This window comes from Coregonus clupeaformis, chromosome 31, assembly GCF_020615455.1.
Source record: "Coregonus clupeaformis isolate EN_2021a chromosome 31, ASM2061545v1, whole genome shotgun sequence".
Classification (NCBI taxonomy): Eukaryota; Metazoa; Chordata; class Actinopteri; order Salmoniformes; family Salmonidae; genus Coregonus; species Coregonus clupeaformis.
Genome location: NC_059222.1, coordinates 10,744,739 through 10,772,184, shown reverse-complemented (window position 1 = coordinate 10,772,184; position 27,446 = coordinate 10,744,739). Strand labels below are relative to the sequence as shown.

At 44.7% G+C, this 27,446-nt stretch overlaps 2 protein-coding genes across 6 annotated transcripts in view; one reads left to right on the top strand and one right to left on the bottom strand.

Moving 5' to 3' along the window:
- Positions 1 to 2,306: 2,306 nt before the first annotated feature.
- Positions 2,307 to 4,545, top strand: ndufaf8 (NADH:ubiquinone oxidoreductase complex assembly factor 8). The gene is made up of 3 exons (XM_041858892.2): positions 2,307 to 2,626; positions 3,884 to 3,994; positions 4,088 to 4,545. Exons 1-3 carry the CDS (start codon positions 2,546 to 2,548, stop codon positions 4,106 to 4,108), a joined length of 213 nt encoding a protein of 70 aa, XP_041714826.1. The 5' UTR covers positions 2,307 to 2,545; the 3' UTR covers positions 4,109 to 4,545.
- A 303-nt stretch (positions 4,546 to 4,848) lies between these two features.
- slc38a10 (solute carrier family 38 member 10) overlaps positions 4,849 to 27,446 on the bottom strand; it is a 38,282-nt gene continuing 15,684 nt past the window's right edge. For 3 of the 5 annotated variants that reach the window (XM_041858857.2, XM_041858856.2, XM_041858858.2), the window contains exons 7-17: positions 19,955 to 20,057; positions 19,573 to 19,755; positions 19,304 to 19,415; positions 14,483 to 14,589; positions 14,039 to 14,198; positions 11,198 to 11,401; positions 10,592 to 10,987; positions 10,376 to 10,468; positions 9,723 to 9,743; positions 7,602 to 7,739; positions 4,849 to 7,429 (exon numbers count right to left, since the gene is read on the bottom strand). In XM_041858857.2, the coding sequence (XP_041714791.2) occupies positions 6,321 to 7,429; positions 7,602 to 7,739; positions 9,723 to 9,743; positions 10,376 to 10,468; positions 10,592 to 10,987; positions 11,198 to 11,401; positions 14,039 to 14,198; positions 14,483 to 14,589; positions 19,304 to 19,415; positions 19,573 to 19,755; positions 19,955 to 20,057 (2,626 nt within the window). In that variant the 3' untranslated portion in view covers positions 4,849 to 6,320. The remainder of the gene's footprint in view (positions 7,430 to 7,601; positions 7,740 to 9,722; positions 9,744 to 10,375; positions 10,469 to 10,591; positions 10,988 to 11,197; positions 11,402 to 14,038; positions 14,199 to 14,482; positions 14,590 to 19,303; positions 19,416 to 19,572; positions 19,756 to 19,954; positions 20,058 to 27,446) is intronic. The other 2 variants (XM_041858859.2, XM_041858860.2) reach the window with 2 other exon arrangements.

Here is a 27,446-nt window from a genome sequence, read left to right as displayed (position 1 = left end):
CTTACCCTAGTAGTTGTGTTTCTAATATTAATGTGCTGTGCTGCCTGAGTAATTCCTTGTCTGAGAAAGTCTGTTACAGATGTCGTGCATACGGCTGGTATGATGCCCCTCCTAGGGGCTCAAGAAGGAGATGCAGACACTGAGATGGGGTTGACAAAGGATGTACCTTGGTTTGCTATTGGTGAGGTGGTGGAGTGACACCCTAGTGGGTGCCAAAATGTACTTCCCTGTTTGTGTTTTATGCTTTATTAATCAAGTTAACCATTGTGAATGTTTGTCTTTCCTTATGTGAAGGTTTGAAGTTCCTGGGTGACTGGTAGCCAACCTAGTAAAAGTTAGGTGTAGATGGAAGGACTGAAGGGTTTTTTATTATCATTATTGCCTATTAATAGAAGTGTGATTATTTTTGTTTGTATTGTATTTTAATGAGTGACACCCTAGTGGGTGTCAAAAGGGGGAATCCTAAATTTCCCTGAAATTTCTTATTTTGGGTTTTCTTATTTTGGGTTCACACCCAGTGGGTGTGAAAAGGGGGATTGTGGGAAATTATTCTCTTATATTTTAGATGTGCTGTTAGCTTAATAAGAAAGCATTAATGATTAAACATAATAGGTTTGTACTGTACTGATATAGATTGTTTAATATAACAAGCTGTGATTAATGTGGGGAACCGTTAGGGGGTAGGCTAAGATAAGACTTGTGACTCACACGCACACACACTGCTTCTTTGTTAAACCGCTCAAGGACATGTGTTAAATAATATAATATGCCATTTAGCAGACGCTTTTAGCCAAAGCGACTTACAGTCATGCGTGCATACATTTTTTTTTTGTGTATGGGTGGTCCCGGGGATCGAACCCACTACCTTGGCGTTACAAGCGCCGTGCTCTACCAGCTGAGCTACAGAGGACCACGTTTTGTTCTGCTACAAAGATGTCTGAGGTTGCTGACTCGAGACAAGTTGTAAAGATAACAACTATTGCCTGACAACAGTGGAGCGCCAAGGGGCTGGGACCAGCCTGAGCGGCAGCGATAGGCTGGGTAAGTTTAAACCACGCCTAGCCTCTATTCTGACAGGCCCAGCAGGGAGCGGGAACTATCTCTGTCAGAGTATTTAAAGAAGAACTTATAACAATGGCTCAGTTCTCTGACTGCCCTGCGTGGTTTTTCAGTGGACCCGTATATACAAACATCATATTTACCATTGAAGTGTTTTGCATTAATTAAAATACTAGTCTATTTTAGAAGACGTGTATTGACCTCTTTTTGTTCCTATACCAGATTTGAATTGACGCAACTTAACACCACCATACTCCACTATTTAAACCTACAGTATATACCTCAGCCCAAAAGCCTGAAAGGACGGGACATAACCACTCAACACACCCTGTAACTCTTCTGACATCAAATCTGGTACATTTTGCAATCTTGACTGGAGGCTGCACTTCTCTTGCTCTGGACAGACAAGGGAGGCGGGGCCTATAATGACAGGTAGCTAATCAAACAACCATTTTTTTTTTTTTAAAAATCTTTATTTAATTAGGCAAGTCAGTTAAGAACAAATTCTTATTTACAATGACGGCCTACACCGGCCAAACCCGGATGACGCTGGGCCAATTGTGCGCCGCCATATGGGACTCCCAATCACGGCCAATCATGGGTAGGACTCATACAAAACAAGCACTTAGTAGTGGGGTTGTTGACGTTGACGTTTCAATGAGCAAGGCAGAGGCAAAAATACATATATATATATATATATATATATATATATATATATATATATATATATATAGTGATAGTGCAGAGATGGCAGGAGCAGTGGAATAGAGATAAGGGAATGCATTTATTTCAAGTACAGAGGAAAGTCGGGGAGGGGAGGACGGCAGGAAGGGACAGAAGAGAGGAGGCTATTTTTACAAGCTTATGGGTGGGACACATCCAGTTGAATAAGACAATACATGTGATAGGAAAGCATCCAACAGGAAAGTGTGATTATTGTCAGGAAACAGAGACCGTGGAGCATGTATTGCTACAGTGTGGGCAGTATCAGAGGGAAAGCGAGAGGGTGAGATCTAGTATGAGGGAGAAGGGGATACAGGAAATTAGTTTAAAGAGTATATAGAGTAGAACGTCATTAGATATAGTCTCAAATATTTTGTTATCTTTTTTAAGAGCAACGGGGCTGGTAGGTATGATTTAGATTCTCCCTGTCGCTGGCCCACACTCCAGTACAGTAGGTGGCGGTAATGCACCATAACGTTGGATGCCAACCGCTCATAAACCCCACTGAAGAAGAAGAAGAACACGCGTGTCATTTCCTGATTCAGGGTCAATAACATGGTGCTGTCCATGGACTGGGTGATCCAATGATTTTAGTGGATATTTTCCTACGAGTGCCTTTTATTTCTATGATACTTAGCTAATCTTGTACAAGAGCTAATGCTGTGGCATTAGATTGTTATTCAATTGATTGTGTTCGTTGTTTTTCAACCCTCAAAGAGTATTGATCAAGTGTCCACCTCTGCTGCTACTCACTCAACTGATCATGTCGGGGACAAACGTGTGGACTCGCAGTCGGGAGAGGATGAGACGGTTCCCAGAGCTGTTTGCCCAGTGTTCTGGTGAGGTGCGTAACTACCAAACAAAAACACATGTACTGAAAAAATATGTAAACGCAACATGCAACAATTTCAACGATTTTACTGAGTTACAGTGGTCCTCTGTAGCTCAGCTGGTAGAGCACGGCGCTTGTAACGCCAAGGTAGTGGGTTCGATCCCCGGGACCACCCATACACAAAAAAAAAAAAAAATGTATGCACGCATGACTGTAAATCGCTTCGGATAAAAGCGTCTGCTAAATGGCATATTATTATTATTATTATTATATAAGGAAATCGATCAATTGAAATAAATTCATTAGGCCCTAATCTATGGATTTCACATGACTGGGCAGGAGCGCAGCCAGGTCCAGCCAATCTGAATGAGTTTTTCCCCACAAAAGGGCTTTATTACAGACAGAAATACTCCTCAGTTTCATCAGCTTTCCGGGTCACTGGTCTCAGACGATCCCGCTGGTGAAGAAGCCGGATGTGGAGGTCCTGGGCTGGCGTGGTTACACGTGGTGTGTGGTCTGCGGTTGTGAGGCCGGTTGGACGTACTGCCAAATTCTCTAAAACGACATTAGTTGGCTTATGGTAGAGAAACTAATGTTAAATTCTCTAGCAACAGCTCTGGTGGACATTCCTGCAGTCAGCATGCCTATTGCATGCTCCCTCAAGACTTGAGACATATGTGGCGTTGTGTTGTGTGACACAACTGCACATTTTAGAGTGACTTTTTATTGTCCCCAGCACAAGGTGCACCTGTGTAATAATCATGCTCCTTAATCAGCTTCTTGATATGCCACACCTGTCTGGTGGATGGATTATCTTGGCAAAGGAGAAACGCTCACTAATCATGATGTAAACAAATTTGTGCCAAAAATTAGAGAAACTTTTTGTGCATATGGAAAATTTCTGTTATTTTATTTCAGCTCATAAAACATGGAATCAACACTTGACATGTTGTTTATATTTCTGTTCAGTATAGATGGGCACTGTTAGCCATACATGATCCAAAAGCATAAAGCCAAGTTAAGTTGTCATTCTGCCAATGTGAGAACTTGTCCCAGTGTTTCCCCTGCCATTGTATAACTGGGGCAGCTCACCAAGGAATTTGGCTTGTGGCCCTGTATGATGCTTTGGGGGGCCTCACTAAGAAAATGAAAAAAAGTGAAGGGGAAACACTGCAGTGAACAATAGATGTATCTATTGTGTGTTTCCGCAATCATCCTCCAATATAAATGTAATCTAAATACTGACTTCTGAATATCATATGTCCTCAGGCTGCAGCTTATGGGAAGTGTGTGACAGCTACTACCACAGGCAGACAGGAGCTGAGAAAGGACCTGTGTGTTAAAGAGTTTGATGCTCTGAAGACTTGCTTCGTTACAGCAGTGAGTGGCATATTACAGGTGTTCCATAATTATACATTTTGTCTGTCATTGATGTATCAATTCAATTGACTTGATCATCTTATTGTCTTGCAGGCCAAGAAGGGAGTGAAGTAGACCATTCTGCCCAACACATCTCTGCTGGTCATAGGTTGTATCTTCAACATAACCAGGGGTGTATTCATTAGGAACCTACCTGAATTTGTCCAATACAAACTCTCAATTACATTGTAAAACATTTTCGGTTTGCAGTCTGCACTAATGATTACACCCCAGGCAATGGACCCAATGTCCCCCATGTTCCATGAACATCAAGTAGTACTGTATCAGTAATGTGAAGGCAGGTGCTGAAAAATATCTCGACTAGTCCCACAAGTTTAAGTTTGACCTGCTGGTTCCAGGGGTAATGCCAGCACGGTGTTTGGACACTCATTAATAGTACGTCAAGGTCATACCGTTTGACTATGTAATAACATGTAGCCCGCTACCGAAGACTTGCAGGACAGTGTATTTATAATGTAATGTATAAATATGTGAATAAATTAATTGGTGTATGGAGTCTCTTTGGTTAATGTACACAACACACATTGACAACCAAAACGTAATATTTTGACATTTTCAGAAATGAGTTGACCGAGACTTAAATAAACTCTTATTCTAAAGAAGTCATGAGCAGTTCTGAAGCCACTGTCGATGTCCTCCCTCTGTGAAGTCCATTTCATTCACTGTCCTTATGGTATCCACAGCACAGGGCACCATTGTAGAAGTCCAAGCCCCTGTATCAAATGCTACAAGAAGAGAGAGCGAAAGATGACAACTAATTGCATAAACTATACCTGTACAAGTATTCACTGTCCTAGTATTTTGCTTCCATTCTCTCTGTCATTGCTAGAGAAGCCACTTTATTGGAAAAATGCACTCAAGAGTTCAGGAAAACGTACATTTACATCTCAATACAGGCATAAAGCTATTCACTTTGACCCATTAATTTCACCCCAAGTTAGGATAGAGGCACAAAGCAGTGGAGCCCCCACACACAGGATATGACAAAACAAAATAACCATATTCCTTTAAAGTCATGAAAAACATCACTGCTGCAGCACATGTATGTAAGGCACTGGCAGAGAGAGAGAAGAACCAGAACATGGAATGTAGAATCAGAGTTATGGATTCAGAACTCCTTGAAAAAAGATATCGGAATTGTAGAGTATGTGTATGATAAGGCTACACATTTCTACACTGTTTTATTCTTCAAAAATAGAATTCTGTTTTCAAAATCAAGAGTCAAATTATCTGGAAGAAGCACTGAAGCTACCCAATTGATCCCTAATTAAATGTTCTTTGAATGTTTTCCAAAAATATGTAAAAACAAGCATGAAGACATTTAGCTACATGTCAGAGAACACCATTTACAGCTCACAATAACCAACATGCATTGTGCTTAACAAAACAACCGCAAGTAATCTTTCCAGAGCCAAAATGAAAACTTAATCACTTAGAAGTATCAAGGGTTTTAAAATGACTAAAATACAAGTCACTGGATAGAAGGATAGCTGGTACATTGCGCTCTCAAACACAGGAAAAAAAGGAAACTCTGTATGTGGTATTGCATAGCTTAACATACATTCTAGTCCAAATCTCATCGCAGAGAAAACTAAAAATAAGTTAACATTTACATACAAATATATTTTTAATAAAGGCTTTAGATTTATGGCAGCATAATACAGCATATTATTATAGAATAATATTCTACAACATATTCGATCATTGTTACAATATCTTTATCATCACTATTATACTGTATCTATCTTCTGGAATCATGGAAGGAGCACTAAAGAAAGCACTAGTATTTGGTAATAGAAGCCCACAGACTAGGGTCAAATGAAGACACAGAGGCTGCATTCACAAAGGCAGCCCAATTCAGATCAGATCTTTAGCCAACAATTGTGAAAAAGATCAGAATTAGGTTGCCTGTGTAAACGCAGCCAGAATGTTCCCTATCACATCAATGCACCTCACACACTCACACTCCTCCTGTACTGGTCAGGTATTGTGAAGGCAGGTGGTAAGGTAGTAGAGTGTGATCCACGGTACATTATTATTATGACTGTGTGTGGGAGAGAAAGAGTGTGTGTATGCGTTGTGATTAGTATGAATGAGTGTATAAGGTTAGCGCAGTCCGACCCAGTGTGTGTGTGTGTATAGGGTTTGCACAGTCTGACCCACTATGTGAGTGTTTTTGTGTGAATATACGGATTTGCACAGTCCAACCCAACGGTCCGTGAGTGTATGTTATACCGTATTCATGTGCGTGTATACTGCTACCCAGTTACTCATCTCTCTCAAACTCAGAGGTCTGTTTAATCTGGCGTGTGTGTACCAGTGCTCCCTCCAGTAGCTGTCCCTCAAGGGCTGCATGGAGATCCGACCCCCCCATGTCCAAGAAGGGCTCCAGCTCCAGCACACCCTCCCTGGACTCCCCTGCCCCTCCAGCACCTCCTACCCCCAGGGCTCTCCTTCTCCTCCTCAGGTCCATGTCTCCCTGGTCCCTGGCCTCATGGACCCCCTGGGGCTGGGCTTCCACAACATCCCTGGAGTTTGACTGGATGGCTGCCCTCTCCTTCAGGTCCCGTCCACTCTTCTTCACAGCCCCTAGTTCGACAGGTCCTGGCCCAGCTACAGCCAGAGCCTGTTCCTCCCCTGTTCCTCCCCTCTTTGCTCTCTCCATCACCTCTCTCTCAGTCTTCTCCTTCTCCCACTGGATCCTCTCTCGCTCCGCTTTCTCCTTATCTGCCCTCTCCCTCTCTGCTCGCTCCTTTTCCAGCCTCTCTTTCTCCGCTCTCTCCTTCTCTACTCTGGCTTTTTCCATCTCCTGCTCTCTCGCCAGTATTTCTCTCCTCTCCCTCTCTAACCGTTCCTTCTCCACTCTTGCCTGCACCTCTCTATCGACCCTCTCCTCCTCCAGGGTCTCTATCTTCTCCTTCTCCACTGCCTCTACCCTTCCTTTCCCTGGCCAGTCCTCAGCTTTAGCAGGTGGTGGCTGCTCCTTTTTGTGTTTGGGCTGGGCTGGTTCTACATTCACCCCCTCTGCCACCTTCTGACCCAGCGGTACCCCTCTAGCTCCCAGCTCCTTAGGGGCCTCCACTGCTGCCCCTGCCACCATCGCCTGTTTAGGGACCTCCTGGACTACTTCCTTGGGGATCACGGGGGGAACCACTTTGGCAACCTGCTCTTCGGCACTCTTCTCCACAGGGAGGACCTCATTCTGGGGCTGAACGTGAGGCTCGGCCCCTCCAGCCTGTAGAGCTCCAGCTCCTGCTCCTTTGGGCTCCCCGGCGTCTGAGGCCAGGGCAGGGCCATCTTGAGCTGGGTCTTTGGGCTTGGATGCTCCCCCATCCTCCTGTAGCCCCTTCTCTGCATCAGCCTCTGGAGCTCCATCTGATGTAACACAAGATACAAAGATCGTTATCTACTTTCCCTTTTACTGACCTAACATTTCAATTACTAATACTCAGCACTTAGACATGCATCAGAATATGAACTTAGAACATGTATGAGAGTGCACACACTGAGCACGAGTGAGTATGTGTGTGTGTGTGTGTGTGTGTACCTGGCTTTTTGGGGTGCATCTCCTGGTGCTGTTCCTGTATGACAGCCAGTAGTTTCTCCTGCTGGTCCAACAGTCTCTTCTGCTGCTCTTGCTGCTCCTTTATAACCTGCAGCAGAACGGCATGGTCCAACTGACCCTCTACATGGGGGGAGACAGGGTTAGAACATACAAACCCCACACAGGGGCAGTCAATTACAAGTGAGAGGGATTGGAATGTACCAAATGACACAGGGATTGGGTGAAGTTCATAAATCATACAGTGCATTCAGAAAGTATTCAGACCCCTTCCCTTTTTCCACATTTTGTTACGTTACAGCCTTATTCTAAAATGGATTAAATAAAGAAATGTCCTCATCAATCTACACACAATACCCCATAATGACAAAGCGAAGACCTTTTTGAATTTTTTTTGCAAATGTGTTAAAAATACAAAACAGAAATACCTTATTACATAAGTATTCAGACCCTTTGCTATGAGACTCGAAATTGAGCTCAGGTGCATCCTGTTTCCATTGATCATCCTTGAGATGTTTCTACAACTTGATTGGAGTCCAACTGTGGTCAATACAATTGATTGGACATGATTTGGAAAGGCACACACCTGTCTATATATGGTCCCACAGTTGACAGTCCATGTCACAGCAAAAACCAAGCCATGAGGTTGAAGGAATTGTCCGTAGAGCTCCGTGACAGGATTGTGTCGAGGCACAGATCTGGGGAAGGCTATCAAAAAATGTCTGCCGCATTGAAGGTCCCCAAGAACACAGTGGCCTCCATCATTCTTAAATGGAAGAAGTTTGGAACCACCAAGGCCGCCCGGCCAAACTAAGTATTCGGGGGATAAGGACCCGATGGTCACTCTGACAGAGCTCTAGATTTCCTCTGTGGAGATGGGAGAACCTTCCAGAAGGACAACCATCTCTGCAGCACTCCACCAATCAGACCTTTATGGTAGAGTGGCCAGACGGAAGCCACTCAGTAAAAGGCACATGACAGCCCACTTAGAGTTTGCCAAAAGGCACCTAAAGACTCTCCGACCATGAGAAACAAGATTCTCTGGTCTGATGAAACCAAGATTGAACTCTTTGGCCTGAATGCCAAGCGTCACGTCTGGAGGAAACCTGGCACCATCCCTACGGTGAAGCATGGTGGTGGCAGCATCATGCTGTGGGGATGTTTTTCAGCGGCAGGGACTGGGAGACTAGTCAGGATTGAGGGAAAGATGAACAGAGCAAAGTACAGAGATCTTTGATGAAAACCTGCTCCAGAGCGCTCAGGACCTCAGACTGGGGTGAAGGTTAACCTTCCAACAGAACAACAACCCTAAGCACACAGCTAAGACAACGCAGGAGTGGCTTCGGGACAAGTCTCTGAATGTCCTTGAGTGGCCCAGCCAGAGCCCAGATTTGAACTCGATCGAACATCTCTGGAGAGACCTGAAAATAGCTGTGCAGCGACACTCCACATCCAACCTGACAGAGCTTGAGAGGATCTGCAGAGAAGAATGTGAGAAACTCCCCAAATACAGGTGTACCAAGCTGTAATCGCTGCCAAAGGTGCGTCAACAAAGTACTGAGTAAAGGGTCTGAATACTTACATAAATTTCTACAAACCAGTTTTTGCTTTGTCATTATGAGGTATGGTGTGTAAATTGATGAGGAAAAATAAACAATTTCATCAATTTTAGAATAAGGCTGTAACGTAACAAAATGTGGAAAAAGTCAAGGGGTCTGAATACTTTCTGAATGCTCTGTATATTGGGCAGTATTGGTATCTACATCGAAGGGAGAAGGGGCATTTGATTTATCCAGACAAACAATATAGGGATGTGTTTAAGGAGGAGGGATAACTCAGTCAAACTAATGTAGGATATGGTTGCTACAAACAAGATGTAAGCAGTTTAGACAAGGTGGGGGGTACTGTGTGAGAGGGTGAGGTGGGTTAGGACTTGGGGGTTATGGCCAATTGGGTTGGGGGGGGCAGATGTAGAAAATATTCCTAAACTGGGTACTACACATCTCTAGACTTCATTAGTTGGTTGAGTGACTAGATGTGAATACAGTAGGAGAGAGACAGACAGACAGATGGATAGAGAAAGAAGTAGAGAGGAGGAGTTCATACCTGCAACCAGCTTTTTTATCACTGTGACAGGAGCCCGGCATAGAGGAAAGAAAAGGAGCGAGAAAGAGAGAAAAGAAAGAGTGAGTCAGAAGAGAGAAACCAAAAACGTGCTGCGGAGTGTCCTGAGTGAATCAAGCCAAAGAGCGAGAAAGAAAGTAATGAGAGAATCCCGCATAAAAAACAACCAGCCAAAAGCTCTCAACCAGCTAACAGCTTGTTGCCAAAGACACACTTGAGATCGAAAGAGAGAATGAGAGAGAGAGAATCAGACAGACAAAGAAGCAGTACAAGTCAGAGAGAGAAAGAATACAGATACAGACATAGTACAGACATAGCATGGAATGGTATATCCAATATAACAGGAGGCTGCTGACGGGAGAACGGCTCATAATAATGTTTGGAACGGCGCAAATGGAATGGCATCAAACACCTGGAAACCATGTGTTTGATGCATTGGATACCATTCCGCTTATTATGCTCCAGTCATTACCACGAACCCGTTCTCCCAAATTAAGGTGCCACCAACCTCCTGTGATCCAATATAACAAGAATTTATCATAAATCCATCCATTCTGCCTGTCTGTCTATGAGCTGCTAACCCTGGTCCTTGATCTGTACTTCAATTCCTTACTCCTTCTTACTCCTCCACTTACCATCCATCTTGTCCTCCACTCCTCCCTCCTTCCCTTCCTTTGCTTCTGGAGCAGCAGCCACCTCCATTGCCCCAGGAACCACTGCTTCAGGAACTGTAGCACAGGGTCAAAGGTCCACAGGGTCAAAGGTCGGGTGATGTCAAACATCTACAGCCAATCAAATCACAGAGCATCTGAGTTGATTGAATGTTCTGGATAAAGACCAGTCATACTCACGTTTCCCAGCAGCATCTGGGGCTTTGGCCGAATCATCAACCAGCTCCTGCTCAGCCACCACATCCTTCACAGCAAGCACCTCTTTCACTGGGGCAAGTTTCTCCATCTCCTTTAGGGGCGGGACTTCCTGTTTCTTCCCTGCCCCCGGGTCAGGCTTCTCCAGCACCTCATTGAACTGCATCTTGGCCTCTTCCACTTCCTCTTTTTTCACTACCACGGGAAGTTTCTCCTCTTTCTCTCCTCCCTCAGACTGCCCCTCTTCCTCTTCTCCTCCAGCTGCAGGTTGGTTCTTCTCCTCCTCCAGCTCGGCGTCATTCTTCCTCTTCTCTATCTGGACCTCGTCGTGGGGGATGGGTGGCTCGTGCCGATGGGCCAACCCGTCAGGTACCGCCACACCTGCAGGAAGGGAGGAGGGGGAATACACACAGGTACAACACATGGGGTTTCAGGTGTTGCTGTAAATAGCATTCCTGACTTTAAAAAAACCTATAGATTACTGGTTTTCTTGTCTGTTCTAGTCTAGTGGATTCTGCCTGGTTCTAACGGGTTCTCCCTGGTTCTAAAAGGTTCTCCCTAGTTTCTAAAGGGTTCTCCCTGGTTCCGTACCTGCGTCGGGGCGGTCCAGCTGTACCTCCTCCTTCTTTTTCATGTCTGCTACTCCTTGTTCAGGTCCTTTGATCTGGGGGGGCTCAGCCGGCTCCTGCTGTCTCTCTACTGGATGGACTGACTCTACTGCAGCAGGGGCCTTAGGCCTCTCCACCAACAGAGGCTTCACCTCAGGCGGTTTCACTACCACTGGCTTCTCTACTGCTGGGAGGGAGAGAGGGGAGAATTGGGGGGAGAAATGGAGAGATAGAGACAAAAGAGAGAGAGAGAGAGAATGCAGTACATAATTTTAACATACAGTGCATTCAGAAAGTATTCACACCTCTTGACTTTTTCCACATTGTTATGTTACAGCCTTATTCTAAAATGGATGAAATAGTTTTTCCCCCTAAATAATCTACACACAATACCCAATAATGACAAAGCAAAAACAGGTTTTTAGATTTTTTTGCAAATGTATATAAAAAAAAAAAAAACGGAAATATAACATTTACATAAATATTCAGATCCTTTACTCAGTACTTTGTTGAAGCACCTTTGGCAGCGATTACAGCCTCAAATCTTCTTTGGTATGACGCTACAAGCTTGTTACACCTGTATTTGGGGAGTTTCTCCCATTATTCTCTGCAGGTCCTCTCAAGCACTGTCAGGTTGGATGGGGAGCGTCGCTGCACAGCTATTTTCAGGTCTCTCCAGAGATGTTCGATTGGGTTCAAATCCGGGCTCTGGCTGGGCCACTCAAGGACATTCAGAGACTTGTCCCGAAGCCACTGCTGCGTTGTTTTGGCTGTGTGCTTAGGGTCGTTGTCCTGTTGGAAGGTGAACCTTCACCCCATTCTGAGGTCCTGAGCACTCTGGAGCAGGTTTTCGTCAAGGATCTTTCTGTACTTTGCTCCGTTCAACTTTCCCTCGATTCTGACTAGTCTCCCAGTCCCTGCGGCTGAAAAACATCCCCACAGCATGATGCTGCCACCACCATGCTTCACCATAGGGATGGTGCCAAGTTTCCTCCAGAAGTGACACTTGGCATTCAGGACAAAGAGTTTAATCTTGGTTTCATCAGACCAGAGAATCTTGTTTCTCATGGTCAGAGTCCTTTAGGTGCCTTTTGGTAAACTCCAAGCGGGCTGTCATGTGCCTTTTACTGAGGAGTGGCTTCCGTCTGGCCATTGGTAGAGTGCTGCAGAGATGGTTGTCCATCTGGAAGGTTTTCCCATCTCCACAGAGGAACTCTGGAGCTCTGTCAGAGTGATCATCGGGTTCTTGGTCACCTCCCTGACCAAGGCCCTTCGCCCCCGATTGCTCAGTTTGGCCGGGCGGCCAGCTCTAAGAAGAGTCTTGGTGGTTCCACATTTCTACCATTGAAGAATGATGGAGGCCACTGTGTTCTTAGGGACTTTCAATGCTGCAGATGTTTTTTGTACCCTTCCCCAGATACAATCCTGTCTCTGAGCTCTACGGACAATTCCTTCGACCTCATGCACTGTCAACTGTGGGACCATATATAACAGGAGTGTGCCTTTCCAAATCATGTCCAATCAATTGAATTCACCACAGGTGGACTCCAAGTTGTAGAAACATCTCAAGGATGATCAATGGAAACAGGATGCACCTAACCTCAATTTCGAGTCTCATAGCAAAGGGTCTGAATACTTATGTTTTTTATTTTTAATACATTTGCAAAGATTTCTGAAAACCTGTTTTTGCTTTGTCATTATGGGGTATCGTGTGTAGATTGATGAGGATTTGTATTTATTTAATCAATTTTAGAATAAGGCTGTAACGTAACAAAATGTGGAAAAAGTCAAGGGGTTTGAATACTGTCCGAATGCACTGTATATACCAATATTCGTGTGTGAGAGATCCACTAGATGGCAGCAGAGATCTAAACTATAAAGAGATGCAACACTAATGCTGACATACAATACCTGCTACAGTACAGTCTAAGAGAGAATAGAGAGAAAATGACGAGAGGGTACAGAGAGAGAGAGAGAGAGAGAGAGACCCTTCCTTCTGTTCTACTGGCCTCACTAATCTGCAATAAACAGGAAACAGGTGTGGAAGGAAGTGGGCGACTATCAGTCAGAGGGCGGGAGAGAGAGATAAAGAAAGAAAGAGAGATAGAAAGAGGAGAATGGAAGGCAGGATGGGGCTGTGTGAACTGTCCTTGCTCTGATGTGTGGAGCTCTTTCTCATTTTTACGATCCCCCTCTTCTCCTCTTACCCAAACCCCTCAAGCCCCTAACCCCCCGAACCCCCGCCCTCCTGTCTCACTCATCTCTCCCCTCATTTCCTCTGTCTGTACCTCTCAACCCCCTCCCTCCATACCCCCTCCATCTTATCCCCCTGTTACAGGAAAGAGCTAGCAGGCATTTCAGCTGCCCAAGAGAGGGGGAAAGAGGGAGGAGGAGAGGGGGAGAGAGGGGGAGCAGGAGAGGGGGAGATAAGGGGAAGATGAGAAACCACTGGAGTTTGAAGGGCATCATTCTGGCTCCATCAATGTCAAACGCTGCTTTTCTTAGATATTATCAAGTGGTTATCCTCTACCCCTGTCTGTCTAACTGTCTGTCAGTCAAAAACCCAATATATTCCCCCATTTATCCGCGATTCCATATTTCTTTGTTTTAAGATTGCTTTTACCTTTTGGCTCTAACTTGCTCTCTATACTCTCACTTTTCTGCACCTCTCTCTCCAACACTGACATCAAAATCTGACCTTTGGAGTTTGCAGCATTGCAGATTTGGAACTGATTAGAATAGAATAACAAAGAACAGAATAGAATGGAAAGTTCACTTGACGATGGAACATTGCCTTTGGCTATAAGAGTAATACGGTCCGTACCATTCCGTAAATCAGGGACATCAGGAAGGACTCCAAAGATGGCACTCTTGTCAGCTGCAGGGGGAGGAGGGGCCTGCTTGGGGGTGGAGTCACTGGCTGAGATTGACAGCGTGGTGAAGGTGCTGACCAGCAGGATGCCTAACCCCACCCATAACACCAACTATAGAGGGAGAGAGAGAGAAAGATTATATAATAATAAAATATGCCATTTAGCAGACGCTTTTATCCAAAGCGACTTAGTCATGTGTGTATACATTTTACTTATGGGTGGTCCCAGGATTCGAAACACACTATCCTGGCGTTGCAAGCGCCATGCTCTATCAACTGAGCTACAGGGGACCACCAGAGAGAGAGAGCTAGAGTGAAAGAGAGAGCGAGAGAGGGATGTTGGTCAGTGATGGGGTTAGTAGGACTAGAGTGTGTTTGTGTGTGTGTGTGTGGTACCTGTGCGGTGAGTCCATTCTTCTGTATCTTTCTGTAGATGAGGGCAGGGCAGATGAAGCAGATGAGGGAGCCCATGGTGGCTCCAGTCAGACCCAGGATGGTCTCCACTACAGAGATAAGAGCATAGAGAAACATTTAGTCACACACATACAATCTCTTGCCTGGCTAAAGCGACATTCTCTAGCTGACAGTGTACCACGTGGGTCTGTGCATCAGCCAAGCTAACAGTCCTCATCCTTCTCATCCACTCTCCTCTTCCTGCACCTCCACACCATACATACAGGGACAGGGCTTAGCATTCCTGTTCAATCAGAAGTCAGAATCTCCACATGTAGCTTAAGAAACAAGGTTCATGAAATTAATAACTTGCTAGTAACAGATGACATTCATATTCTGACTATCTCTGAAACTCACTTACACAATACCTTTGATGATACACTGGTAGCAATACAAGGTTATAATATTTACAGAAAAGACAGAAATGCCAGTTGTGGAGGTGTTGCTGTTTATATTCAGAACCACATTCCTGTAAAGATTAGAGAGGATCTCATGTTAGATACTGTTGAAGTAATATGGCTACAGGTTAATCTGCCTCACCTAAAGCCCATTCTTGTGGGAAGCTGCTATAGACCACCAAGTGCTAACAGTCAGTATGTGATATCAACAGAGAGGTATATTTTCTGGGTGATTTAAATATTGACTGGCTTTCATCAGGCTGCCCACTCAATAAAAAGCTTCCAACTGTAACCAGTGCCTGCAACCTGGTTCAGGTTATCAGTCAACCTACCAGGGTAGTTACAAACACCACACGAATGAAATCATCAACATGTATTGATCACATCTTTACTAATGCTGCAGAAATGTGCTTGAAAGCAGTATCCAGATCCATCGGATGTAGTGATCACAATATAGTAGCCATATCTAGGAAAACCAAAGTTCCAAAGGCTGGGCCTAATATAGTGTATAAGAGGTCATACATTAAGTTTTGTAGTGATTCCTATGTTGTTGATGTGAACAATATTTGTTGGAGTCTGTGGTGTGTAATGAGGAGTAAACAGACGTTGCACTTGACACATTTATGAAATTGCTTATCCCAGTTACTAATAAGCATGCACCCATTCAGAAAACGACGAGGAAACTGTTAAATCCCCATAGCTTGATGAGGAATTCAAAAATTGTATGGTTGAGAGGGATGAGGCAAAAGGAATGGCAAATAAGTCTGGCTGCACAACCGATTGGCAAACGTATTGCAAATTGAGAAATCATGTGACTAAAAGAAGAAGAAACTACACTATGAAACAAAGATAAATGATATAAAGAATGATAGTAAAAAGCTTTGGAGCACCTTCAATGACATTTTGGGAAAAAAGGCAAACTCAGCTCCATCATTCATTGAATCAGATGGCTCATTCATTACAAAACCAACTGATATTGCCAACTACTTTAATAATTTTTTCATTGGCAAGATTAACTGACTTTGGCATGACATGCCAGCAACAAAACGCTGACACTACACATCCAAGTATATCTGACCAAATTATGAAAGACAAGAATTGTAATTTTGAATTCCGTAAAGTGAGTGTGGAAGAGGTGAAAAAATAATTGTTGTCTATCAACAATGACAAGCCACCGGGGTCTGACAACATGGATGGAAAATTACTGAGGATAATAGCGGACGATATTGCCACTCCTATTTATCATATCTTCAATTTAAGCCTACTAGAAAGTGTGTGCCCTCATGCCTGGAGTGAAGCAAAAGTCATTCCGCAACCTAAGAATAGTAAAGCCCCCTTTACTGGCTCAAATACTCAAATAGCCGACCAATCAGCCTGTTACCAACCCTTAATAAAGTTTTGGAAAAAATTGTGTTTGACCAGGTACAATACTATTTTACAGTAAACAAATTGACAACAGACTTTCAGCACGCTTATAGGGAAAGATATTCAACAAGCACAGAACTTACACAAATGAATGATGATTGGCAGAGAGAAATTGATGATAAAAAGATTGTGGGGGCTGTTTTGTTAGACTTCAGTGTGGCTTTTGACATTATCGATCATAGTCTGCTGCTGGAAAAATGTATGTATGTGTTATGGCTTTACATCCCCTGCTATATTGTGTATAAAGAGTTACCTGTCTAACAGAACACAGAGGGTGTTCTTTAATGGAAGCCTCTCCAACATAATCCAGGTAGAATCAGGAATTCCCCAGGGCAGCTGTCTAGGCCCCTTCCTTTTTTCAATCTTTACTAACGACATGCCACTGGCTTTGAGTAAAGCAAGTGTGTAAATGTATGCAGATGCCTCAACACTATACACGTCAGCTACTACAGCAACTGAAATGACTGCAACACTTAACAAAGAGCTGCAGTTAGTTTCAGAATGGGTGGCAAGGAATAAGTTAGTCCTAAATATTTCAAAAACTAAAAGCATTGCATTTGGGACAAATCATTCACTAAACCCTAAACCTCAACTAAATCTTGTAATAAATAATGTGGAAATTGAGCGAGTTCAGGTGACTAAACTGCTTGGAGTAACCCTGGATTGTAAACTGTCATGATCAAAACATATTGATACAACAGTAGCTAAGATGGGGAGAAGTATGTCCATAATAAAGCGCTACTCTACTTTCTTAACAGCACTATCAACAAGGCAGGTCCTACAGGCTCTAGTTTTGTCACACCTGGACTATTGTTCAGTTGTGTGGTCAGGTGCCACAAAGAGGGTCTTAGGAAAATTGCAATTGACTCAGAACAGGGCAGCATGGCTGGCCCTTGGATGTACACAGAGAGCAAACATTAATAATATGCATGTCAATCTCTCCTGGCTCAAAGTAGAGGAGAGATTGACTTCATCACTACTTGTATTTGTGAGAGGTATTGACATGTTGAAAGCGGGGAGCTGTCTGTTTAAACGACTAGCACACAGCTCAGACACCCTCATGCATACCACACAAGACATGCCACCAGAGGTCTCTTCACAGTCCCCAAGTCCAGAACAGACTATGGGAGGCGCACAGTACTACATTGAGCCATGACTACATATAACTCTATTCCACATCAGGTAACTGATGCAAGCAGTAGAATCAGATTTAAAAAACAGAGAAAAATACACCTTATGGAACAGCGGGGACTGTGAAGCAACACAAACATAAGCACAGACACATGCATACACACACACACACACGATAACATACGCACTATACACACACGTTCACATGGATTTTGTGTTGAGATATGTGGTAGTGGAGTATGGGCCTGAGGGCACACAGTGTGTTGTGAATTCTGTAATGAATGAATGGTAATTTTAAAAAATTGTATAACTGCCTTAATTTTGCCTGACACCAGGAAGAGCTGCCTTGGCAGCAGCTAATGGGGATCCAAAATAAATACAAATACCATGTTCCAACCCATCTGGCCTATGGCCCAGTCCCAAATGATTCACAAACCTACACCCCCCTAATCTAATCTAGAACAAGCTTCACTTCCAGACCCTGTGTTTCAAGCCAGTACCAGAGCCATCCTCCTCCCGATCCAACCCCTCCCTCCCCTGGGCAGGTCTGTCTGGGCGCTGGGCCCAGGCCCCATCTCTCATCCTGGGGACCCAGACTATATTGTGTCCCTCAGATTTAGTGTCCGTTTCCCCCTGGAGTCCCTCCTCCCCCTTCCTCTCTATTAGCCTGATTAGATACACACACCCCAGCCAAACACAGCAGTGTGTGTGTGTCCCTACCCAAACACAACCCTAACTAATAGCCTTACCACACAAGATAAATAAAACATTCAAACTAACCCCAACCTTCACATCTAGATCATTATTACAGCACACAGACAACGGAGACCGCTAAAGAATAAGTGTGTGTTGTGGGGGTCTATGAACCAGAGGGGGTGTGTGTGTGTTGTGGGGTCTTTGAGCCAGAGGGGGTGTGTGTGTGTGTTGTGGGGGTCTATGAACCAGAGGGGGTGTGTGTGTGTTGTGGGGTCTTTGAGCCAGAGGGGGTGTGTGTGTGTTGTGGGGGTCTTTGAGCCAGAGGGGGTGTGTGTGTGTTGTGGGGGTCTATGAACCAGAGGGGGTGTGTGTGTGTTATGGGGTCTTTGAGCCAGAGGGGGTGTGTGTGTGTTGTGGGAGTCTTTGAGCCAGAGGGGGTGTGTTGTGGGGGTCTATGAACCAGAGGGGATGTGTGTGTGTTGTGGGGTCTTTGAGCCAGAGGGGGTGTGTGTGTTGTGGGGGTCTTTGAGCCAGAGGGGTGTGTGTGTGTGTGTTGTGGGGGTCTATGAACCAGAGGGGTGTGTGTGTGTGTTGTGGGGGTCTATGAACCAGAGGGGGTGTGTGTGTGTTGTGGGGTCTTTGAGCCAGAGGGGTGTGTGTGTGTTGTGGGGGTCTTTGAGCCAGAGGGGGTGTGTGTGTGTTGCGGGGGGTCTTTGAGCCAGAGGGGTGTGTGTGTGTTGTGGAGGTCTTTGAGCCAGAGGGGTGTGTGTGTGTTGTGGGGGTCTTTGAGCCAGAGGGGTGTGTGTGTGTTGTGGGGGTCTTTGAGCCAGAGGGGGTGTGTGTCTATGAGGAAGGGAGAATAATAGCGCTATCTTCCTGTCTGTTCGTCCAGAGGAGATAAAAGTTAGAGATGTGATTTAAGGAGTGTGTTAGAGTGTGACAGTCACTGAGTCATAAACTCATATTCACACACGTCGTAAAAAGCTTGAGTTACAACACACACATAAAACAACACATGCACCTTAAAGGCCTGCAGACATACAAACATAAGAACACACGAACAAGCGCGCACACACACGTGAACGCCTGCCCGCACGCACACACAAACACACACCATTGGGGATGAGGATGCCTCCCAGCATGGTTCCGAAGACAATGGCGAGGGTGATCATCTTAAAGCGAAGTGGAGGAATGTACCCCCCCGCAGCAAATGTCCCATCCTTCTGCTGAGAGGGAGAAAAAGAGGGAAGGAGAGAAAAGAGGACAGAGAGAAAGATTCATTATAACAGTATTCTACAGTAAATCTCTTCCGGGTTAGGGAATGATAATATCTTATCACTATTTACTGTGTGTGTGTTAACCTGCATTTGTGTATAAAGTCACCTGTTGTTCGAACAGCATGGTGTTGATGGCCTGTCTACAGGGCAGTATCATCATGGGGAAGCCCACAGCCACTGACATCATGAAGCCCACGCGGATCATCTCTGTCACCAGGTTAGAAGGGAAGTTCATCAGAACGTTACCGGCTATGTCGTCAGTGAAACTGACGTAGCCAAAGAAGCCCACCTAGAGAGAGGAGGAGAGGAGGGAAGGAAGGTAGGAGGGGAGGAAGGAGGGAAGGAAGGATGAGAGGAGGTTAGAGGGGAATATCAAAGTCCTAAATTCAAAAGTCACACACACCTAAACCATCATGCAGTATAGAACAACGTACTATGCGATGAAGACATCGAGACAGGAAGTGACATCATCAGCATGCACCACTCACCGTGATGTAGAAGGTGGTGACAATGTTGAGGGAGGTGGTGAAGATGGTGCTCATGCGTTTGATGGAAGGCTCGTCCAGACTGTCGTAGGTAGGCAACACCTGCCTGTAAACAAACAACCAGCCCACAAACTACAGCTGCCACATCAGACAGGACTAGTGAGGTCAAGTTTCAGGGCAAACTTTATAGTCTACTCGAAATGTCAAGTTTTAGTACAAACATTGTAGTTTAGTGAGAGGAGACCTAAGAGTCAACAGCTATCAACTGGGGATAATTCAATGTTTTGGGGGTTTTAAAGATCATAATCAAATCAAAATCAAATTCTTATATTTGAATCAAAGAATAAGACATTGGTCAAGGCAAATTGGTCATGACAGGTTTAAAAGGTTTATTTATTTGACAGTTTAGATCTCTACTCATTATAGATGGTCAGATTGAACAGTGAGGATCAGCATTGGTATCATATCACATTAACACACATGGTATACAGATCTCAGCTAATTTCACAAAAAGGCAGTTGTGGTTTCCGTGAAGTGTGTGTGCGCGCAACACCGTGCATGCATGTGTATGTTCGTGCGATGCCATGCACAAGTGTATGTGTGAATGAGAGTGGGTGAGTCTGTCTGTCTGTCTGTCTGTCTGTCTGTCAGTCAGTCAGTCAGTCAGTCAGAGACAGAGAGCGGTGCAGTAAAGTCCTGGTTATTATCTCTGAGAAACAAAGAAGCGACAGAACGGGCTGTCTGTCATCGAGCAGCACTTTAAAAGGGGAATTTACAGGCCTTCTATAACAGCTAGTGCTAGACCAGGGTTAGAGCATTATAAAAGTTTATTGGCAGTCTTTTTTGCGCTCACTTTTGTGTGTGTGTGTGAGGGAAAAAGAGAGAAAGAGAGCGCATAACGTTACCGTCTCTCTCTACCGCATTCTCTCCATTTCATTCTATCCCTCTTTCTCTGATTTTTATGGCTGTGCAGCACTGTCCCACGGTGCTTTTCTTTGACACCTGTTTAAACTCAGGAATTATTCCATCTTATAGCTGAGCTCAAATAAAACAGCTTACTGGAACTAGACCTCAAACATATAGAGTACTGTACATTCTCTCAATATACCTCATTCCAATGCCAATGTTTTTTCATTCCATTTACAGTTTACACCATCTGTAAAATAGTCCAATGTATGTTTTCTCATTTGGTTTATACTGTCTGTATAACAGCGTTCAATACCTATTTATTTGAAATACTTATTGACGTCAAACTGAAACTAACGCCCTAGCATGTGTGGGTAGAGTGAAAGGCATTGTCTTCATATTGCTTATCTTGTTTGTTTGACTACACAGCAGTTTCACAGAGGGACATTTTCATTAGTGTTTGTCCATTCTATGACTGCTCAGTTTTATAACTCTATAGTCTTGGCCTGGTTAATGGTGATATTAAGTCATGTTATAAATTAACATAAACTGCTTTAATAAAAGGTAATAAAAAGCATATGTGTTGAAAGCTGTTTAATCAGTGTGTGAATACATTAGATGGCCGCCGTCCAGTGGTCTGATTAGTGGTTTGGCTGAAGCAGCATGGAGTCGAGCAGCCCTCCGCTCGCTGTCTGACCACTGGCCAACAGGGCCCTGCCAAATAACACTCATCACCGCTAGAGTGTGACTGGGACACACACACACACTAGGACAGGCCCGTGTGTGCGTACACACACGTACGCACGCACACACACAGGGTCAGGCGCACGCACACACAGTGATGAGAGTAGTGTTACCACAGTGGGATAATTATTAACGTCTTGTTCCAGCCTCAGCACCAGTCAGCCTCACCCACCCCCCAATAAACCTCACCCAATCACCTCCAAAAAACTCACATCAAACTCCTTAAAGACACTTCATACATGCAAACCGCCAGCGTACGTACCAAAGTCAACCCCAAAATCTCAACACACAACCCAGTCCAACCCCAAACACACCCCTAACCCTCCCCCACCCAAAACCAGAATTGCCACCCCCTTTCCCTCCCAGGCACCATGGCAATGACAGAAGAGAGGAGGCAGTGACAGAACATGCGGATGGAGGTGAAGATGGAGGGATTGGAAGGAGGGAGGGATAGAGGGATGGGTGGATTATGCTGTTGAATTCCATGCTGTTACTGTCACTTGTCCACTCAAGCTTAACATCGTTGTCATCTATAGCCCACCAGGTGCCCTTAGAGAGTTTCTCAATGAGCTTGACACCTTGATAAGCTCATTTCCTAAACATGGCTCACCGCTCTTCATACTGGGCGACTTCAACCTCCCAACGTCTGCCTTAAATTAATTTATTTCCACCTCTTTCTTTCCCCTCCTTGCCTCTTTTGACATCACTCTTTCCCTGTCCCCTCCTACTCATAAGACAGGCAATACGCTTGACCTCATCTTTACTAGAGGCTGTTTTCCTACTAATCTCACTGCAACCCCCCTCCAGGTCTCTGATCACTACTTTGTTTCCTTTTCTGTCTCCATTTCCTCCAACCCTACCCACTCAGCCCCTACCCAGATAGTAGTGCGCCGTCGCAATCTTCTCCCCCTCTCTCCTCTTCTATCCTATCATCTCCCCTTCTGCTAAATCCTCCCTCCTGTCTCCTGATTCTGCCACTTTGACCCTACTCTCCTCTCCTTCTGCATCCTATGACTTGCAATGTCCCCTTCCCTCCCCGCCGGCTCGGCCCTCCCCTCCTGCCCCGTGGCTGAGTGACTCATTGCGAGTTTACAGAACAGGACTGCGGGCATGGAGGAAGTTAAACTTTTGGAGGACCCATCATCGACTTTGTCAACCACTTTGAAAAGAAGGTTGATGACATCCGCTCCTCATTCACTCAGCCTACTGAGTCCACTGATCCAACACACAGAACTACCCTACGCCTTGACCTCTTTCTCCCCTCTCTCTCCAAATGAAATCCTGCGACTAGTGAGGTCCGGCCGCCCGACAACCTGCCTGCTTGACCCCATTCCCTCCTCCCTTCTCCAGACCATCTCTGGAGACCTCCGCTCATTCCTCACTTCCACCATCCCTGACCACTGGCGGGCCGAGCACGCCCCCATTCACATCGATGGGGCTGTAGTGGAGCGGGTCGAGAGCTTCAAGTTCCTCAGTGTCCACATCACTAAGGATCTATCATGGTCCAAACACACACCAAAACAAAGATATGAAGAGGGAACGACAACGCCTCTGAAAAGGTTTCGCATGGGCCATCAGATCCTCAAAAAGTTATACAGCTGCACCATTGAAAGCATCTTAACTGGCTGCATCAACGCTTGGTATGGCAACTGCTTGGCATCGGACTGCAAGGCGCTACAGAGGGTAGTGGGTACGGCCCAGTACATCACTGGGGCCGAGCTCCCTGCCATCCAGGAGCTCTATACCAGGCGGTGTCAGAGGAAGGACAAAAAATTGTCACGGACTGCAGCCTCCCAAGTCATAGGCTCTTCTCTCTGCTACCGCATGGCAGGTGGAACCGATGCACCAAGTCTGGACCCAATAGGACCCTGAACAGCTTCTACCCCCAGGAAATAAGACTGCTAAATTGTTAGTTAAATAGTTCACCAAAGAGCTACCCAAACTAACTTTTTATGACTCATCACATACGCTGCTACTGTTTAATACCTATCCTGTTGCATAGTCACTTTATTCATGTACATATCTACCTCAATTACCTCGTAGGAAGAAGCCACTGCTTCCAAAACCACCATAAAAAAAAGCCAGAATACGGTTTGCAACTGCACATGGGGACAAAGATCGTACTTTTTGGAGAAATGTCTTCTGGTCTGATGAAACAAAAATAGAACTGTTTGGCCATAATGACCATCGTTATGTTTGGAGGAAAAAGGGGGTACTTGCAAGCCAAATAACACAATCCCAACCGTGACGCACGGGAGAGGCAGCATCATGCTGTGGGGGTGCTTTGCTGCAGGAGGGACTGGTGCACTTCACAAAATAGATGGCATCATGAGGAAGGAAAATTACGTGGATATATTGAAGCAACATCTCAAGACATCAGTCAGGAAGTTAAAGCTTGGTCGCAAATGGGTCTTCCAAATGGACAATGACCCCAAGCATACTTCCAAAGTTGTGGCAAAATGGCTTAAGGACAACAAAGTCAAGGTGTTGGAGTGGCCATCACAAAGCCCTGACCTCAATCCTATAGAAAATGTGTGGGCAGAACTGAAAAAGCGTGTGCGAGCAAGGAGGCCTACAAACCTGACTCAGTTACACCAGCTCTGTCAGGAGGAATGGGCCAAAATTCACCCATCTTATTGTGGGAAGCTTGTGGAAGGCTACCCGAAACGTTTCACCCAAGTTAAACAATTTAAAGGCAATGCTACCAAATACTAATTGAGTGTATGTAAACTTCTGACCCACTGGAAATGTGATGAAAGAAATAAAAGCTTAAATAAAATCATTCTCTCTGCAATTATTCGGACATTTCACATTCTTAAAATAAAGTGGCGATCCTAACTGACCTAAGACACGGAATTATTACCAGGATTAAATGTCAGGAAATGTGAAAAACTGAGTTTAAATGTATTTGGCTAAGGTGTATGTAAACCTCCGACTTCAACTGTACATACTATATACATTTTATGGACACAGTCAATTTTACAATAATTATATTTTGTTTGTTTTTACTCCTGAACTTCCTCTACCCTCAACCTCTCTGATCATTTTCATGATGTCCATCCGGTTTGCTTCTATATGACATATCTTTCTAACTGTGCTCTTTCACAAAAGGTCTCAACCTATAACCTACAGTGCTTTGCAAAAGTATTCATCTATAACCTACAGTGCTTTGCAAAAGTATTCATCCCCCTTGGCGTTTTTCCTATTTTGTTGCATTACAACTTGTAAATTAAATAGATTTTTATTTGGATTTCATGTAATAGACATACAGTGAGGGAAAAAGGTATTTGATCCCCTGCTGATTTTGTAAGTTTGCCCACTGACAAAGAAATGATCAGTCTATAATTTTAATGGTAGGTTTATTTGAACAGTGAGAGACAGAATAACAACAACAAAATCCAGAAAAACGCATGTAAAAAATGTTATAAATTGATTTGCATTTTAATGAGGGAAATAAGTATTTGACCCGCTCTCAAGCAGACAGATTTCTGACTCTCAGGTGTCTTTTATACAGGTAACGAGCTGAGATTAGGAGCACACTCTTAAAGGGAGTGCTCCTAATCTCAGTTTGTTACCTGTATAAAAGACACCTGTCCACAGAAGCAAACAATCAATCAGATTCCAAACTCTCCACCATGGCCAAGACCAAAGAGCTCTCCAAGGATGTCAGGGACAAGATTGTAGACCTACACAAGGCTGGAATGGGCTACAAGACCATCGCCAAGCAGCTTGGTGAGAAGGTGACAACAGTTGGTGCGATTATTCGCAAATGGAAGAAACACTAAAGAACTGTCAATCTCCCGCGGCCTAGGACTCCATGCAAGATCTCACCTCGTGGAGTTGCAATGATCATGAGAACGGTGAGGAATCAGCCCAGAACTACACGGGAGGATCTTGTCAATGATCTCAAGGCAACTGGGACCATAGTCACCAAGAAAACAATTGGTAACACACTACGCCATGAAGGACTGAAATCCTGCAGCGCCCGCAAGGTCCCCCTGCTCAAGAAAGCACATATACATGCCCGTCTGAAGTTTGCCAATGAACATCTAAATGATTCAGAGGAGAACTGGGTAAAAGTGTTGTGGTCAGATGAGACCAAAATGGAGCTCTTTGGCATCAACTCAACTCGCCGTGTTTGGAGGAGGAGGAATGCTGCCTATGACCCCAAGAACAACATCCCCACCGTCAAACATGGAGGTGGAAACATTATGCTTTGGGGGTGTTTTTCTGCTAAGGGGACAGGACAACTTTACCGCATCAATGGGACGATGGACGGGGCCATGTACCGTCAAATCTTGGGTGAGAACCTCCTTCCCTCAGCCAGGGCATTGAAAATGGGTCGTGGATGGGTATTCCAGCATGACAATGACCCAAAACACACGGCCAAGGCAACAAAGGAGTGGCTCAAGAAGAAGCATATGAAGGTCCTGGAGTGGCCAAGCCAGTCTTCAGACCTTAATCCCATAGAAAATCTGTGGAGGGAGCTGAAAGTTTGAGTTGCCAAACGTCAGCCTCGAAACCTTAATGACTTGGAGAAGATCTGCAAAGATGAGTGGGACAAAATCCCTCCTGAGATGTGTGCAAACCTGGTGGCCAACTACAAGAAACGTCTGACCTCTGTGATTGCCAACAAGGGTTTTGCCACCAAGTACTGAGTCATGTTTTGCAGAGGGGTCAAATACTTATTTCCCTCATTAAAATGCAAATCAATTTCTAACATTTTTGACATGTGTTTTTCTGGATTTTTTTGTTGTTATTCTGTCTCTCACTGTTCAAATAAACTACCATTAAAATTATAGACGGATCAATTCTTTGTCAGTGGGCAAACGTACAAAGTCAGCAGGGGCTCAAATACTTTTTTCCCTCACTGTACACAAAATAGTCCAAATTGGTGAAGTGAAATGAAAGAAATAACTTGTTTCAGAAAATTCAAAAACATAAATAACGGAAAAGTGGTGAGTGCATATGTATTCACCCCCTTTGCTATGAAGCCCCTAAATAAAATCTGGTGCAACTAATTACCTTCAGAAGTCACATAATTATTTAAATAAAGTGTGCAATCTAAGTGTCACATGATCTGTCACATGATCTCAGTCTATATACACACCTGTTCTGAAAGGCCCCAGAGTCTGCAACACCACTAAGCAAGGGGCACCACCAAGCAAGCAGCACCATGAAGACCAAGGAGCTCGTCAAACAGGTCAGGGACAAAGTTGTGGAGAAGTACAGATCAGGGTTGGGTTATAAAAAAATATCTGAAACTTTGAACATCCCACGGAGCACCATTAAATCCTTTATTAAAATAATGGAAAGAATATGGCACCACAACAAACCTGCCAAGAGAGGGCCGCCCACCAAAACTCACGGACCAGGCAAGGAGGGCATTGATCAGAGAGGCAACAAAGACACCAAAGATAACCTCTCTGTGGATGACTTCGTCAACCATTTTGAAAAGAAGGTTGACAACATCCAATCCTCATTTATTAAGTCAAATGACACCGCTGGTCCTGCTCACACTGCCCTACCCTATGCTTTGACTTCTTTCTCCCCTCTCTCTCCAGATGAAATCTTGCGACTTGTGACGGCCGGCCGCCCAACAACCTGCCCACTTGACTCTATACCCTCCTCTCTTCTCCAGACCATTTCCGGAGACCTTCTCCTTTACCTCACCTCGCTCATCAACTCATCCTTGACCGCTGGCCATGTCCCTTCCGTCTTCAAGAGAGCGAGAGTTGCACCCCTCCTCAAAAAACCTACACTCGATCCCTCCAATGTCAACAACTACAGACCAGTATCCCTTCTTTCTTTTCTCTCCAAAACTCTTGAGCGTGCCGTCTCTAGC